At 42.7% G+C, this 18,654-nt stretch overlaps 1 protein-coding gene across 3 annotated transcripts in view; it reads right to left on the minus strand.

The window, feature by feature from the left end:
- DAAM2 (dishevelled associated activator of morphogenesis 2) overlaps positions 1–18,654 on the minus strand; it is a gene marked incomplete at its 5' end in the record, with an annotated part of 130,160 nt that overhangs the window by 30,633 nt on the left and 80,873 nt on the right. For 2 of the 3 annotated variants that reach the window (XM_080614528.1, XM_080614529.1), the window contains 2 exons: positions 8,307–8,413; positions 17,570–17,677. In XM_080614528.1, coding sequence (XP_080470654.1) covers positions 8,307–8,413; positions 17,570–17,677 — 215 coding nt within the window. Of the gene's footprint in view, positions 1–8,306; positions 8,414–14,230; positions 14,264–17,569; positions 17,678–18,654 lie in introns of all 3 variants that reach the window. The other variant, XM_080614530.1, reaches the window with a different exon arrangement.

Raw genomic sequence — 18,654 nt, forward strand, 5'->3', positions numbered from 1 at the left:
GACAAATTCTACCCCACCACCTCTAACCGTGACACCCTCATTAGTCATTTCAGGAGAGTAGAGGAGGACCAAATGAACCATAAAGGAAAGGCTATCCACAAGAAAATCTCAATTTTGTAACTAAATCAGAAAAGTGTGAAAAGAAATATTTGAGGAGTGAAGTCTGCAGTCCCCATGGACCTTCTACAATCAATATAATTAATTGACAGCAGAAAGAAAAAATGCAAATGTGAATGAGAAATGGGCTGATGCATGAGGCAGAATGTTTTTGTCTTCAGTGCTAAGAAATTCCATGTTGAAATTTCACATTGCTACTGCCATTTGGATAGAATCATATTTTTGAAACTAGGTAAAAGCAAAGGAGCAAGTTTTATTTTTACAGACTAATATTACTAAATCTAAGAGACTTAAACCATTCTAATATTGCTCAATATAACCAACAGCTGGAAATTAAAATATGAATCAGCAGACATTCAAAAGCTTTTACATATTACACCTCTGAACTAATTGTTCTCACTCTGTTCCTAGCTGATCATTGTGTCTGTTTTTGACAAGGAGGCCAAAGTGATAGCAGCTAAGATAAAGCTACTGAATTTCCAGAAAAGCTACATAATAGGGCCACGCATGTATGAGATACGAGGATTAGATGTCTTACAGTGAAAAGGCTGGAAACTTTTTACTTTAGATGACCAGTTTGACTGAGGATCAAAACAACAAACCTCAGAACATGGGGTTCTGCATAAAGCTCTACAATCTCAATCACAAAACTGAAGGGTTTCTTTTAGCTTTAATAATAACGAATTGTAAAGTCCATGGCTGTGTGACCCTGAACTGATCAAACACTGTGACCACATGAGGGCTGAGAAGCATATTAGTGGATGTGGGCCTGGCTCCTAGCAGACACGTACACACATGCCCAGACAATTTGGTGCCTGCAGTTTTCAAAGTGCTATGTTTTGTTGGTTATTTTTCCTTTAGAGAACACCTTTACATTTTCCACAATCTGAAGTCTGCAGATTAGCTGTGTCTTGTAACACAGACACACAATCTGTCAGATGCGAGAAGCCAACCCATGAACACCAGGAAGTGGGTAAATTTTGTTGGTACTTTTGCCAAGGATAAAAACAGTGAAAGCAAGTTTAATGGGTTTTTTTCCATGCAAATAACTTGAGCAATTACTAAACTTGACCACGCAAGTACCTCTGTGTGTGTCTGGGGAGGCAGTAAACAGGACCAAACAGACAGGTTTGAGGTACGTCAACAGAAGGTGTAACACACATTAGTGCTGATTTGCTGTTCTGTCCAGGAGCTCAAGAACATCAGATTCCAAGCTCCTCTGTTTGCTGCCATTCATCAGCACTAAATACACTTCAAAACATCTTCCATTCAACAATTATTGAGAGCCCCAAGGACAGACACTTACACAAACACTTGGATTTCTTGGATGAGCCTGTCCCTTGCCATCAGCAGGAAAACTTCTGGTGGACTGGTTTAGCCCGCAGTAGAGAGGAGCAGAAAGCTTGCCAGCTCCCTGCCGAGAAGCATTTTAACTTAGTCACTTACAGGCCTATAACAGGGTCACAATGCCTGCAGGTGTGCATCCCAGATTATTACCAATCCAATTACAAGTACAGAAGGATTTACAGCAAAACAATCTTACTGTTCCAAAGTGGGCTTGTTCCTCTTCTAGGGCAGGATGAATTTCAAGAGCTGTGCTTCAACAGCATAAAAAAGGAATCTTCCCACTTAAAAAGTGGCTGAATAACTAGCTAAAGAATTGTTAATCAAGTGATTCTTCTTGTATTTTTGAAACTCATGCCCAGCCATGCAGTAGATCTTAAAGATGGCCAGCAGTAACATGAAACAGATGTTCTGCTTTTAAATAGAAACAGGTGAACTGATTAAAGAGGAACCTGAAGCAGATGTGTAAAATCTTTCCATTTAGAACTGAATAGAGTCATGGCTCAAAGCCTAAAATTCATATGGCACAGACAGCAAATTAAAGTGGAATTACAGCCCAAAAATTTACGCTACAGAAATTGCATTTCAGTATCTAGTGCCTGCAATGACTTTCTTACAGGCTTTGTAGATCCAGGCACTTTTCCTCCAGCTGCTGGAGACAACTCAATTCAGAGCAGCATACAATTCAAGCTGTATTTGCCCTGCATGATGCCTCACCAACTCACAGATCCTGCCATCAGAACTCAGGAAGTAAATGTGACCAGAAGGAAGTGCACTCCCCCTTTCCTCAGTTGCAGCACATTCATTCATAGCACAGATATTGACTGCGTTTGTTCAACAGCAGCCTGATGCTGGTCAGATGAGAAAGGAAAAGGAGAGTAGTCCCTCCTTCTTCCCTCGGCCGTAGATCTGGTGGCAGCACATGGAAGTCCAACTGCTTGAGTCATTTTCAAGCAATCTTAAAGATCAACAAGTACCAAATAACTTCTGATATGGTACTTAGTCTGCCTCCCTCTATCCCCTCCGGCTCCGTAAATAACCTCTATTGACTCTGCAGAGCAATTCATCACTAGTCTCCCCAGGACACCTCGGTTGATTTAACACCAGCTTCACTTGCAGACATCAAGGGGTTTATTGTTTCATCCCCTTGGAGAAAGCTGGCGGCCTGACTCTGAACATGCCTGGGAGATGTTGCAGTTTTACACCAACTTCCCTTACAGACATCCAGTGCTTGCTCATTTTTCCTCCTTAAATATACCCATTGATTTAATTCACAGTAACCTCCCCCCTTCATTCCTCCTTCCCGTGAATCAAAGCAGAATACTTTGTCCAGTTCTGGGCCCCTCAGTTCAAGAAGGACAGGGACCTGCTGGAGAGAGTCCAGCGCAGGGCAACTAAGATGATTAAGGGAGTGGAGCATCTCCCTTACGAGGAAAGGCTGAGGGAGCTGGGTCTCTATAGTTTGGAGAAGAGGAGACTGCGGGGGGACCTTATTAGTGTATATAAATATATAAAGGGGGAGTGTCACGAGGATGGAGCCAGGCTCTTCTCAGTGGCAAACAATGATAGGACAAGGGGTAATGGGTATAAACTGGAACACAAGAGGTTCCACTTAAACTTGAGAAGAAACTTCTTCTCAGTGAGGGTGACGGAACACTGGAACAGGCTGCCCAGGGGGGTTGTGGAGTCTCCTTCTCTGGAGACGTTCAAAACCCGCCTGGACACATTCCTGTGTAACCTTATCTAGGTGTTCCTGCTCTGGCAGGGGGATTGGACTAGATGATCTTTTGAGGTCTCTTCCAATCTCTAGCATACTGTGATACTGTGATACTGTGATACTTGTTGCTCACTAACCATCTCCCTGTCAGAGGAAAAAGCAATTTACTTCATGGGCTTGTTCCTTCGATCTTGCTTAGCTCTTGAGAAAGCAGCATACTTGCCTACTACCAGAGGACCTGGAACATTGTTGCAGCTACATTAAGCTCCCATACCACAGGGATCACAATCCCACTCTTTCAACTTGAAGAAGAGAACTGATTATCATGTATCAAGGCCATTTTCTAATTCAAACTAAACTGAAGCACAGTGCTTCCAAAAGATGCCAACAGTAGTAGATGTGACACCAAGAGGCATTAACTGATACTTAGCTAGTTTGTGTAGCTCACACAAATCTTAGTTTTTACTAACTGCAGAACTTTCCATCTCTATAACCCATTTCACACAGGCTAGTAGTTATTTCACTCCCAAACTTTGTGACTGGGACATAAGGCTTCTTTAACTCCTGAGCTCTCCCAAGGCTCTGTACCACTGCCAATCTGGGGGCTGTTAAATATCTGTGTTTTGGGAATACTCATTGTCACTATCCCATAAAGGCAGGAAAAGATGTTTCCCTGTTCTGAGAAGAAGCATTCAGTAGTTAGGCTGGTCTAACTCTGCATTCACTAAGAAGCCGGAAAGATGCAGTCAGTCTTTTCACATCCTCTTATCTCAGCTGCCAACTCATCTTGCCTGTGAAGAACATAGTGCCTTAACCTTTGCAGGACAACAGCTGGGACATTTTACCATGTACATCTTCCACAATTACAGCAACACATTGAGAAAAGAAATCTACCAATGCCTTTTCAGCACTTCACTGTGAAATTATTCTGCCAAGTGCATAAAGAAACAGGCTTTTTTTCCCATCAGCAAAAGCTCATGAATGACCAAGATACTTTGTATCCAAATATGCTCAATTTTCCACCAAGAAGGGTCTGGGGATGGCTGTCTTTCTATGCCAGGCAGAGCAAAGCAGGGCCAAACTTGGGAATCCTGAAATTACAATAACATATTTTTGAGGCAGTGGTTTATCCTTTACCAGAACCCTACCTATCAGTTCCTAGTTGTGATCTAAGGCAGGATGGTACTGACTGATGTGTTTAGTTTAACCTTGGGGTTCATTGTACTCAATAGCAGATAAAGCCATTTATTGTGGACCTTCATTTAAAATCAGAAAATTGCTCAAGGAACCCAGGAGACACTGTTTATTCCATAGTGTTTTTCAAGACAGCACACTGAGGAACTGAACTGCTAAGTCCAGTGAGCTGTTTCTGTATCAAGATGCAATCTATACCCCAAAATCATGTTGTCTAGAATCTACCTTGAAATAAGGGTGAACACTGTATTGTCACATGGCAGAAAGACACAGCACTGCCAGTACACTGAGACTGACATTAGCCGAATAGCTTTTCCTTTTAATGCCTGAACTCAGCAGGTTTAAAAGCACTGAGGAGGCACAGCTAAGTGAGAAAAATACTTACTCTCTAGTATTCTGGTTGAAAACACTGCACGAATCCGTTCTTCCTTGCTGATATGTGTTTGAATCATAAAAAACACATTTGGTAAAGTGTCTATCTACTGACATACAAAAGCGGTTTTCTGCGGCCTTTTGCTACTACTGGTTTTATGATATTTTGCTAGCACTCCTACTGTTTCAAGCCTCTTGAGAGGGTTACTGCTGACTAACTGGGCTACAGGAATAACAAACACATCTCAGGAGAACACTGACATAATGATTTTGCTGGCATTCATGCACAAGAACTTGCACAAAAATGTTCCATAAGTGTACATTGAGCTTTCTTCTCAGCAATATCTCTCACAGAACTGCACCCCTCCAGAGCATTTCACAGAGCAAGACATTAAGCAATATATCTTAGGCATGTTCTGCAAGAACATTTAAAGATACGGTACAACAAAAACACTAGAACAGTGAAAATTCTATCCATTGCTTAAGTAACAGAGGCAGAAAGAAGCCATCCTGGTGAAAAAGGTCAGAGACATTTCCAGCTCCTAGGCAAAAGCAGGGATGTGGGATGGTTCTTCCAGACCACTCAAGTCTGACAGTAAATCTCCAGCCTGGTAGAAACTAAAGGCATCAGGAAATCCATGAGAGACAGCAGATTTCCAGTGTGATAGAAATAACTGTATGTTGGGAACACTATTAAGAAAGCCAGATTTGAAACTAGTCTCACCTGTTTACCTGGACTCACCACAGACAGATTCTTCCATGTCCTGGTTGAATTATGGCCTACCGAAATACTGTGAGATAAACTGATCTTGTGCTTATTCAAACCTTTACAGTTGGCTTAGGGAACAGAGCTTCTCTTTGGATCTACCAGACTCCATTAAACAAGGAAAATTGCATCCTTCTACTGCAGGAAATCTGAAAGATGCTGCTATCAACTGCTTGAAATACAGCTTTTTTTTTGAATGAAAATAGAGATTAGAATGGGGAGGAAGTTTTACAAATCTGTTAACTGTCAGCAAAAATCAACTAGCAATTCAATTTCTATCTCTTCTCAGCCTACCATGCTCCAGTCTCTCTGCAAAAAGAAAGCAAGAGGCATCAATTTCTCACTCTAGCTAGGTTTTGGCTTGTTGGACCATATGAAATACGAGCTCTGCCTGACCCCTTCTAACACAGTGTTAGTAAAACAAAAACATTTGAGTAGTGGAGGGAAAGAAAACCCAACCCATGCAGCTATTTTACTTTAAAGGACATGACAGTTTAGTGTAAACAAAGGGGGAATAAACTACAGGGATATATGCACAGTAAGAGTCAATTGGAAACAGCTGTTGGCAGATACTGTGGCAACCTGAAGGCTGGGGCTGCAGCTCAGAGTTGCACAAACTCTCTTTGTTCGTCACTGGTTTTAAATCCTCTCTCAACTGCACATGTGTGCACACTCACGTGCACACACATGTAAGGTGTGCTGCAGCAGCAAGCAAGGGTATGGCAGAAGCCAGGGCTGATTTAGTTGGGAGCATATCACCTTCAGGGTTTAACCTGAAGGAGGAAGAAGTAGGGTAATGAAAAAGAACTTCAAAGGGGTTGTAAAACCCTTTCAATTATTGTCTGTAGCCAAGCAGCCCAATTACTCTCTTTAATAATAGAACCATATGAGCACAAAGAGCAGAAAAAGGCATCAACAGAGAGGTGCGATTTTCGCTTCCAAAGATTTCTGCTTCCCTAGTTTAAAAGGTAAGTTTGGGAGGAATAGCAACCCTGGGCCACGCTGTAATATATTTCTGATATGCTGGGTGTAACACTATCTGTTACAAACATTAAATGATGTAAGGCAGTGATAGCTATGCCGACTGGTGTTTCCCATAGCACAGTGTAGTGAAGTTAACAAGGCACAATGTAAATTGGTGTGCTTCTTAGGGACATCAAGCTTGTTCCCCAAATTGCTAACATCCATGTTATGCCTGCTACCAGTAAGACTAGGATATTTCCTGGTGGAGAAATTGGCAGTCACAAACCACAGCTTTTCAACTCTGGTTTGAGCCCAGACTAGCAGCTTGAAGTGGACTGGCTTCATGGCATACCTAGAGCGAACGCATGCTGTGTACTCTGAAGTGCAAGTTCATGCCACTTTGCTGTAGCCAGCAGAAGGGAAGGCAAATCACAGAGACTGTCCTTTCTCTCTCACTATTTAGAGAGGATTCCTCTCAGGCAAGAATGGGCCAGACTTGCATGGCAGAAGAGGTGAATGGTGAAAAACATGTACTGCTGCTGTCCACACTGCTTTTGTTTTGAAGATGGAAGATTTTAATAAATATCTAGTGTCATACCAAGTCATAGACCACCTTGCTGAATCTTCTTCAGCCTAGCCACCTGCACACATTATGTTACCACCTCTAGGAAATGTCTGATCTGCTCACATGAGTTAGTGTGAACCTCAGACACAATTTAGCAGGCCTGTCAAACATCACGAAAATCCTGTTGCCCCAGTGCCTCCTCATTTGTCTGCCCCAGCCTGCAGTTAGCTGCCAACATCAGCAAAGACATGCTGGCAACTGTTGCAGAGAGAGAAATGTAAGCCTTCCCTTATTGCTGGTTTGGATGGTGGAGTTCCTGCTGACATGCAGGCTAATGCCACCTAGGTAGCATAATGAAAGCCCCCATGGGTTTCACTAAGCAATGGAAAGAACTCTCTCCAGTCCTGGTGGTCTGGCTGCAAGTTTGCTTTTAACTGTTAGCTTGCTAGAGCAAACAAGCAATCATATCCACACGAACCTGCATTTTCTACCGATCAGTGACGCAGTTGTACTGCTCAGTACTGCCACAGCTTTCCCAGGTTCTGTCTCCAGCCCTGCTGTCCCTCCTCTGGTAGGAAAGGCAGCTCTCTCTGGTGGATCATTGTCCGCACAAATCTGATATTTAGTGACAGACATCCAGCCTAGTACTCATGTTGGCAGAAAGACATGAAAAGCATATAGAGAGCCCTGATGTCACAGCATTTGAAGACATTAGTCATTGCAGGAGCATGCAAAGTCAGCTCCTGGCTTCCAAAACCTTATTTACAAATGCGAGACCTTATTTTTGAACATATCTTCTTACATTTACCACTTTTCCCATCAAAAGTCAAAACCAGCAAAGATGAACATCACCCTCAGCTCTGCTGTGTTCCAGGGAGGTACTCAGAGCATTAGAAAGAAACTTACATGACAGAGACAAACGACATGGGGGGGGCGTATCACTTAAGAGTAAAGAGCAAGCACTGCCAAAGAGCTGCTTTTGTTTGCCTATGAGTTCTGATATTTTTCTGGTGATGAGTCTTCAGACAAATCTTGATGCTTATCTGTTTAAAGCACAAAATGTGTGTTTGCATATGTTTATTAAGTGAGCTAATACTTGAGAAAGACATGATTTTATGACACTGCAAGAGAGGTTTCTCTGAAGTTCTGCAGGTATTAGAAAGTGGTTCTAGTTGAGAAAAGAAGCATGTACATTTGTTTAATTCCATCCCCTCTTGCCTCTACATTGACCATGGCATATCCTATGAGCTAAGGCTTAGCACACTTACTTGGAAAGGAGAATGACACAGTTCTGGGCTCTCCTGCCATCAATCACAGAGAGCTCTTTCACTTTTCGTGTAGAGAGGTAAAGGTCTTCAGTTGAACCCATCTCTTTCTGCATATAATTCAAAAGGGAGGGAAAATAATCAGTATTATGTTTCACCCAAGACTTAGCTGAGTGCAATGAACAAAACCCATCCCAACCTTGGAAAATCTACCCACATGGTGAGAAAATGAGACAAGAATGGCAGAAAACATGTAGGTAGATTCTGTATTACTAGAGAAACAGAAGCCATTAATTGCCACCTATGAGATCATCTTTGATAACAAATACTGGATCTGATTCTGACCTATTGAACTCTCTACCAACAGTTATGTTATTATGTTAATGTACAAAACTGGCATAACAAGAAAATTTGGCACATTACAGTAAAGCCCACTGGTGTCACAGCATATATCCTTCAGCAAATGTCTCCTGTAAGGGTTACACACCATTCTTAAAGGCTGCAGCACAATCAGGAAAAATCCTGCAATCGCCTCTTAAGGCTGCCACTGGATCAGTCCAAATCATATTGTATGAGAGATACAACAGTAAGGCAAGATGGCATCTATCTTACTAAATATATCTTACTAAATGGTCAATATCTACATCTGAACTAGCTTCTTCTTTTTTAAATTAATACTTTTAATCATACAGAAACCACTCTTTTTCAAAGTTCTCTGCATATCACCATTGACAAACTCATCACCTGGGGAAAAATAAAAGGAAAATCCCATCCAAAATCTTTGTCACAGCACACAGAGAGAAACTATTTGCAGACCCAGTCTGACCATCCAGAACTGTCTGTCTCCTTGTCCTACCTACACTTCACAGCAATGGGATTTATTTTACTTCCAGAGATTGGTTTTCTGTAGTTAGTTTGAGTATCTTTTCACACCATTCCTTAAAGGGAAGTAGAGGTAATGATAAAAGGTGTTAATCTTGGATAATAGCACTCTAGTTGCCAACAGAAAAGAGGGAACTGGAAACAGGACAGGTTTTTATTTTCCCACCTACCTTCTGGTAAAAAATACCTTTCCATGATATCCATATTGTCATGCCTGGAGATTTTGAGATTTACCAGTATAATCTAGCTCTGAATGCACCTATCAAATTAACAACGTGACTTCTTTCTTAGGGCATAACAGCAAGCATGCTGAGTTAGATCAAAAGGTCCATCTACCCCACTATCCTGTTTGTAAGAGTGGTTAACAGCAGACACCCAGGAAAAGGATAAGATCATGACAAGTGTATTGTGGTGCTTCCCAGAATTCTCTCCCAGGACTCAAGTTTCTACAGCTCAAGTTTTACTTATATCAGCAAGACTAATCCACTCCAAGAGATATTGACACCCAAGTATTTGAGAGTTAAATGTAAATTGCATATTCACATTGCTAGTTGCCATTTAAGCTCCCGGTACAATCAGCTGTAAGATGCCTGTCTTGTTCCTGGATATTCAAAGGATTCATACAACCATATCCAAATGTTCTGCAGTGAGCCACCACCAATACTAAGTGGCACTTATAAGCAGGTACAGCACACCAGCTGAAGAAATGAACATGATAGTTCCACTGAATGTGTCCAAAGTGTATAACTTGACAGAAAAGGCCAAGTACAAGGTCCTGCACCTAGATTGGGGCAATCCCAACGAAAGCTACAGGCTGCACAAATAATTAATTGAGAAAAGCCCTGAGGAGAAAGACTTGGAGGTGTTGGTTGACAAAAAGCTCGACACAACCCAGCAGTATGTGCCTGCAGCCCAGAAACCATGTATCCTGGGCTGCATCAAAAGGACTGTGACCAGCAGGTTAATGCAGGTGATTCTCCCCCTCTACTTCACTCTCATGAGACCCCACCTGGAGTCCTGTGTTCAGCTATGGGACCCCCAACACAAGAAGGACATGGACCTGCTTCAGAAAGTCCAGAGAAGGGCCATGAGGATGCTCAGAGGGCTGGAGCACCTCTCCTATAGAGACAGGCTGAGAGAGCTGGGCTTGTTCAGCCTGGAGACGAGAAGGGTCTAAGGAGACCTTAGAGCAGCTTCCAATGCCTAAAAAGGGGCTACAAGAAATCTGGAGAGAGAATTTTTACAAGGGCATGTAGTGGCAGGACAAGGGAGAATGGTTTTAAACTGAAAGACGGGAGATTTAGATTAGATAAAAGGAAGAAATTATTCACTATGAGGGTGGTGAGATACTGGAACAGGTTGCCCAGAGAACTTGTGGCTGCCCCATCGCTGGCAGTGTCCAAGCGAGACCTGGACAGGCTGGAGAGTTGGGCGGGGAGAAACTTGATGAAATTCAACAAGGGCAAGTGTAGAGTCTTGCATCTGGGGAGGAACAACCCCATGTACCAGTACAGGTTGGGGGTTGACCTGCTGGAAAGTAGTGAAGGGGAAAGGGACCTGGGGGTCCTGGTGGATAGGAGCATGACCATGAGCCAGCACTGTGCCCTTGTGGCCAAGAAGGCCAATGGCATCCTGGGGTGCATTAGAAAGGGTGTGGTCAGTAGGTCAAGAGAGGTTCCCCTCCCCCTCTACTCTGCCTTCGTGAGACCGCATCTGGAATATTGTGTCCAGTTCTGGGCCCCTCAGTTCAAGAAGGACAGGGACCTGCTGGAGAGAGTCCAGCGCAGGGCAACTAAGATGATTAAGGGAGTGGAGCATCTCCCTTATGAGGAAAGGCTGAGGGAGCTGGGTCTCTATAGTTTGGAGAAGAGGAGACTGCGGGGGGACCTCATCAGTGTTTACAAATATGCAAAGGGTAAGTGTCAGGATGATGGAGCTGGGCTTTTCTCAGTGATGCCCAGCGATAGGACAAGGGGTAATGGGTGTAAACTGGAGCATAAGAGGTTCCATGTGAACATCAGGAAAAACTTCTTTACTGTGAGAGTGACAGAGCACTGGAACAGGCTGCCCAGGGGGGTTGTGGAGTCTCCTACGTTGGAGATATTCAAGGCCCGGCTGGACAAGTTCCTGTGTGATGTACTCTAGGTTACCCTGCTCTTGCATGGGGGTTGGACTAGATGATCTTTTGAGGTCCCTTCCAACCCTTGGGATTCTGTGATTCTGTGAATGGGGCTTGGAGTAACCTGGTCTAGTGGAAGGTGACCCTGCCTATGGCAGGGGGGTTGGAACTGGATGAGCTCTAAGGTCCCTTCAAAAGCATCTCCAAAGAAGGAGAATCGGGTAGCAGGTAAGTTTATTATTTCTGACAGAATAACTAACAATAGCAAGAAGCAAACACTCCCAGAATAATCTGACACATACAGATGTCAAAGTTCTTCTGAGTTTCCTCAGTTTGTGGGGAGGAAGACAGGGGAACAGGGAGATAGGCAGCTGTTGAAGGTAAGAAAGATACTTGTTGGTCTGCGCTCTTGGCTTAAAAGCTTCACTGTCCCTCCTCAGTAGTTAATGTTTGCAAATAAGGACACCTGGTTAGTGTTAACCAGCGCTCATCCCAAGGAAAAATACAAGTTGTTTCACAGTTTGGCTGTTGCTGTGGGGATTTAGATGGCTTCCCCTAAAGCCATGTAGCAGGGATTGATATAATAGTCTCCATGCTATTTCCAACTCCCTAACCCACAAGGTTCAACACAAATTAATAACTTCAACTATTCAGACATGGCCCATTCCTTGGTCATAAGGAGTGGGCTAGTCTCATCTAAAACTACATTCTCTTCAACTCGCATTGAAGAGAGAGATATTTATAGATACTTGGAATTGTGTGTAAGCAAAAGCAGATGAAGAAGCCTCAGGTATTACCGGAGCCAGATTCCAAGCTTAGCTGAAGGAAAACAGATTGCATATGGACTATCTGCATTTTCTTAGACACAGAAAAAGAGGAGCAAGGGGGCAGTAGTGACTAGCTTAAGTGAGATAGGCCAGGCATACAAAGCAAGAGTAGTTGGAGCTCTTGTCAACCAACCTGACAGACAAGATACCTAAGTTGTATCCCATTGTTCTTTACCAACTTTCTATCTGGGATAGCATTATGTTATGTGCTTCAAAGAGTATTTCATATTTGAGACTTTAATAGCAAAATAAAAAATCAACTAAAATTTCAGTGCTGGAATGACTAGACATGTGGAATATGTTCAAAATTTTGCTGCCCTCTTTCAAATACAGTTTGATTTTGGTCAGCAAGGTACTATGGCAGCACCTTAGGTTATAGTAATTATCAATACTTAAGGGAACTATTTCTACCCTATTGGTGCACCTGTTCATGGTGCATGTTGCCATCATGAAAGGAGATAAAAAGTAAAGTAGTAAGATAAAATGTAAAGAAAGTAAATGTCCCAGAGCCAGGTATTAACCACATCCTGTGACTAGGTTTTCCAAATACAGTTCTCTGAGCACTCACGGTGAGGACTACTTCCTTCTTAAGCCACCAGAGACACTTGTGACGATATTTGAACAACTCATTTCTGAGAGCATTGCTCTTCCCAAAAGTGTTGCCAAGAGTTTTGCATAGAGGTAGGCAGTTTGAAGAGATGTAGGCCGTCTGATATTTCTACCTCATCTAAACATCATTTCAGTCTCTTGCTGAACTTTCTGAAGGTTTCAGCAGTCTGAAATGAAGTAGGCTTTCCTGTAGTCTAAGCCTTCTGCTCCTCAGCTGATGCAAACCCTTCTACACAATCAAAGACCGGTTTTACAGAAAGAAAGATTTTCTTTATCAGAAAGTCTGTGGCTAGTGAATACATTTGGAGACTTCAATACTGTGCAAAGCAGATGGACCACAGATGGGAACAGTGGGAGTGAAGGCTCCTTGAGACCCCCTTTTGTTCTCCACTAAAGAGACTATTACTTTGGTTAAGAGTCCACATTCACATTATACTTTGTCCCTGGTCTTTGCCCTCTGGATCACCAAAAAGGGAACTACAAACACCAGCAGAAACTATAGTGAGGTTATGGTGAAAGAACAGGAACTACTTCCTATCTCAGAGCTAACACAACTAAAGGAATTTTTTGTACCACCTTCTCCACCCAGAAAGGAGAAGTGCAAGAGCATATGAAAGAGTAGCATGAGATGACAACTAGCCAAGTGCAAGGTCCTACACCTGGGTCGGAGCAATCCCAGGCACAGCTACAGGTTGGGCAGAGAAGAGATTCAGAGCAGCCCTGTGGAGAAGGACTTGGGGTGTTGGTCATTGAAAAAATGAACATGAGCCGGCTTCAATGTGTGCTCACAGCCCAGAAAGCCAACTGTATCCTGGGCTGCATCAAAAGGAGTGTGACCAGCAGGTCGAAGGAGGTGATCCTGCCCCTCTACTCTGCTGTTGTGAGACCTCACTTGGAGTATTGTGTGCAGTTCTGGTGTCCTCAACATAAAAAGGACATGGAACTGTTGGAACAAATCCAGAGGAGGGCCACGAGGATGATCAGGGGACTGGAGCACCTCCCGTATGAAGAGAGGCTGAGAAAGTTGGGGCTGTTCAGCCTGGAGAAGAGAAGGCTGCGTGGAGACCTCAAGCAGTCTTCCAGTATCTGAAGGGGGCCTACAAGGATGCTGGGGAGGGGCTATTCATCAGGGACTGTAGTGACAGGACAAGGGGTAATGGGTTAAAACTTAAACAGAGGAAGTTTAGATTGGATGTGAGGAAGAAATCCTTTACTGAGAGGGTGGTGAGGCACTGGAATGGGTTGCCCAGGGAGGTTGTGAATACTCCATCTTTGGCGGTGTTCAAGGCCAGGTTGGATGAGGCCTTGGGTGACATGGTTTAGCGTGAGATGTCCCTGCCCATGGCAGGGGGGTTGGAGCTAGATGATCTTCAGGTCCTTTCCAACCCTAACTATTCTATGATTCTATGAGTGATAACCCCATAATGGCATGGTGCAGGACTTCCCCTTCCCACAGCCTGGAAGATCAGGAAGCAGACAATGATACTCACCTGCTTACAGGAGGAGGGGTTAGTTATCAGGTCCTATGCAGGCAGCAGCCACAGATAAAGAAGGAAACATGCTAAAATTAGTCACATAGAAAGATATCCAGTTTAACAAGGCAGCTGAATTTAGACACACACTAAGAATAAAATGCTTAGCAAGTAATACTGGCCCAGGTGGTTCAAAGGTATTTCAGCATTTCTTTGCATATTTTATATCAGCAGATGCTGGGGAACTAAGAGGTCTAGGTATTTTCTGAAAAGAATAAATTCAGTCTCCAAACATTAATCTCTTAGGTCTTTAAATATTTACTAGTATAATGCTTAGATACCTTTACAAACCTAGGCTGGAGCCTTACTGAAAGAACTGCCAAGGTTAAAACTTGAGGGTCAGTTCTCCTCTCCTGATGCACAGGCATAGTTTGCCACTGTTAGCAATGACTTATTTCAATAACATATTACACCCTTTAACAACTTATATCCAAGCATTTTGAAAGCACTCTGTAACCAAAAGCAGCCTTACAGCACTATTGGATGACAGACGCCAACTATTTCACAACATATTCCATACTCTGGGAAAACATCAGATATCAATATTACACAGTAAGATTGGAGCAAGTTCAAAAGACAAATGTGTCCTGGGTTCAGCAGCAGCAGTCAGTTTTTCTCCTTCTTAGTAGCTGGTGCAGTGCTGTGGTTTTGACTTTCGGCCTGGGAATAATACTGATAAAGCCGATGTTTTCAGTTGCCCCTGACCAAGGACTTTGTGAGTCTCATGCTCTGCCAGGGAGGAGAAGAAGCCGAGAGGAAGCAGGGACAGGACACCTGACCCAAACTAGCCAAAGAGGTATTCCATACCACAGCACGTCATGCCCGGTGATGTAACTGGGAGTTTCCTGGAAGGGCACGTCCTCTTTTCTGTCGGGCTCATTTCCAGCGGGCGGTATCGCATTCTCTTCCCTTATTATTTCTCTTATCATTATTATTATCGGTGGTAGCAGTAGTGATTTGTATTATACCTTAGTTACTGGATTGTTTTTATCTCAACCCGTGGGAGATACATTCTTTTGATTCTCTTCCCCATCCCTCGGGGGGGGGGGGGGGGGGAGGAGGAGTAGAAACTGCGTGGCTGACTTGCCGACTGGCTTAAACCACGACAAAATGTAAGAATTCCTAGTCCAGCATTCTGTACACTGGACAATTCTGCTTTCCCTCATAACCATTAAAAACGATACACTGGGCTTGAGAGAGGAGAAGAGACCCTTTGTCATCAACAAAATAAAGAAGAAAGAAAAGCTGTTTAATGTAAATGAAACTGAAAAAAATTACGAAGATCATGTTATTAGCAGCAAAGAAAGAAATGTCTTTATCTGAACTCATTCAATGTTGCAAATGCAAAAGATCAGGGCTTTGCACTGACATTTTTCTTTACAGACATTTAGATGAAGTATAAAATTCACAAACCCAGGGTAAACACATACTTGGCCAAAATAGAGTATTTCCAAAAATAAAAAAGGAGAAATGATAAAGTGTGAACCAACTGCAGAAGTTCTGATTAGCTTTTGATTCAAAAGCAATTTTGGTGGCCTGGCCTTTAAAAAGTAAAAATAAAGAAAGTAAGGGCTTGTTGATTGGAATCCTCTTCACATGGAGTGAGTATGGATGAAAAAGAAATTACCATGTAAAGTAATAATAATGGAATACTGAAGTGGGGGATAGAAGACATACACATGACAAAACTCACCAAAAAATCCAAACCAACAAAATCCTCAACAAAAGCTGGAAGGGCAGCAATATATCTAACTACACAAAAATACGAAGAGCTTACATAAGTGATACTCTAGTGTCTGGAGCCACTGTCATAAAGTGTGTTTAATGAGGATGGAAGAGAACTGTTCTGAGACAGATGGACATCACTCTGAGATGATGGCTCCATTCCAGTGGGTAGGGGTAAGGGTCAAGTTAGTATACAGTTTAATAGGCCAGGCAGCTTTTCAGTGATTGGTGACACTGCCATAAATATTATGATTCCAACTGAGAGTCGGCAGACAAAGACAGCTTTGGCTTCGGATTTTGGGGCCCGAAGGAATCAAAGCTTCCAGTGAGGAAGCTGCATTGTTTGCACCTGAAACATTGGAATGGCAACTTGATGCTGCAGTGACTACTCACATGCAAAGATGACAGTCTGGCTACTTGAAAGACAACTCACAGCTTACTGCTATAGCTAAGCTAAGCTGTTGGCACGGGGTCTAAATCCATCCTTGTAATAGCACTGAAGTTTCATGTGCCTTTCTTCCCTCTGAGAACTAAGTTCTGTTTCAGGAAGAAAGAGGGACCCACTGAAATGGCAGCAGCTATTTGTAGGAGCAGAATGAGAAATGAAATCTCTCATGCAACAGGCAACATCACATTCTTCACAGTTCAAGTTGGGATGCTTATCTATGTGGCCGTGAGCTAGTAAATCCAAAGAGTTATTAATTATGCTTATTGGATTAAATAGAAAAATGAGAGAGAGAAGGGAGAGGATGAAAAGCCCAATGACAGGATGTTTGTTAATTTTAAGGTACTGAATAAGTTAACAAAGTAGTTATCGTCACAGTAATACTTAATCATAAAGGCTGCTTGCAGCAATCAGGTCTGTGTCTTTTCCTAAAACTTCAGAGCAATGACCCAATTCTGCAGATTACGAAAGACTGAATTCTCCAAACATATTCCAAAAGCAAAGGAAAGCTGGGGGAGTTCAGGGTGTGAAAGTACAATCCCTTTCTTGCTAAATCTCATTCCATGGAGACAGACAGATTGAAGGTGACTTGCTTTCCAAGAAAAAGAGGAGGGGAAAAAAGACATTCTAATAAATGGCTGCTTTTAAATATGCTGTTTGTGTTATAATCTGTAATTCAGACAGTTTCTGTCACTTAGCCAGCAGGGTCAGTTGGCTGTTTAAATAAATATAGACAAAGCCAAATACAGCTAATTCAGTCACCTTGCTCAGTACTTGGGCAGCTACAGAATTTTTTCTCTGGATGAATGGGAGAAATAGAAAGATGGGTATCAGGCATGAGCATAAAACTCAGCTTTTGGAAGCCAGGGCCTGCTAAGATCAAATAGAGCATTAGCTGTTGGCAGCTGCTGTCTCTGAGAGCTGCCCATTAGCACGAAGTATGTTGATAACAGGTTATACTCTGCCCTCTATGTCCTCCCCCGTTCTTTTGTGATTTTTTTGAACAGTGGCACAGTACCAAATGATGCAGCCTGAATGCAGGTGGACAAGGACCCAGACCACTGTCATGTGTTCTTTCCTTCTCTAGAAATTCACAGAAGACAAGTTGTGCATGAGTTCACCCCTACCTGGTGTCTCTGATACGCGGAGAACATCTTTTCAAAATCTTCTAGATCCAGCACCTTGAATGCTTTTAAATCATCAATCTCATTCCAGATTGTGCCATGGATCCTCTCCTGAAGGAAAAGGTCATATTTTAATGAGACAGCAAAAGCTTTTAGCTAAGAACATCCACTCCCATTTGGACAGCTCATTCTCTCCTGCTCACTGGCCATATTCCTATGTAATACTGCTGTCATTTTAGAGGGCACATTTTGTTTCAAGAGTCAAAGGAGAAAAAAAATAGTGGTGTGGTTTTTTTGTTTGTTTTTTTTTTTTTTTTTAATTTTAAACATACTCAGTATTTTGTATTTTTCATCACAGCAAGCCTCTGATGAAAGGGCACATTCTAAGACTAGCAGACCACATCTCATGCAATATCCATGATCCCACAGTACATTCCCTTTCAAAAGAGTCTATCTGTCTGTGACAATCATTGTGGTCACGCTGACAGAAGTGTTATCATTATGAGAAAGATGCTTAGGAAGGGCACTGATGCATGACAAACCCCAGACACATCTTCCTTTCTACAGATTTTGCCAGGTTCCGTTGTAAAGCCCAAAGGGTGTGTGGTTTTCATCCTGCCTGCCTGTGAAACTAGTTTAAGATTTTATTTTATTTTACTTCTAAGGCCCTGAGACTTTGAAGTCTAATTGTTTTCTATTACATGATCTCCCCATCTACATGAGTTCTTTGCTGACTCCCATAGACACAAACTATATCCAGATCTCTGAAAGAGCATTTTCCACACCAACTGGAAATGTTCACAGCCCAGGTGATATGTTATCCTGAATGCCAGGGAATTCTAGCATGGAGGGAGACAGGCAGTCCTTCAACTTTTCAAACTGTCCACCAACCCTGGACCAAATAAGCTCTTGCAGTACATGAATTTGTTAATCAGCGGTCATCCTCAACTAGGAGAAGGCCTTAGGATGTCCTGCTGACATTCTCAGGACAGATGTCTTTGCTGACAAAGAGGACAAAAAGACTGAACTACCTTCTCCTCCCTACTGACTGTTACGGTGCATGTTGCATGGGACAAGCTTTGGGCTAT

Source organism: Psittacula echo (genome assembly GCF_963264785.1).
Source record: "Psittacula echo genome assembly, chromosome: 4".
Classification (NCBI taxonomy): domain Eukaryota; kingdom Metazoa; phylum Chordata; class Aves; order Psittaciformes; family Psittacidae; genus Psittacula; species Psittacula echo.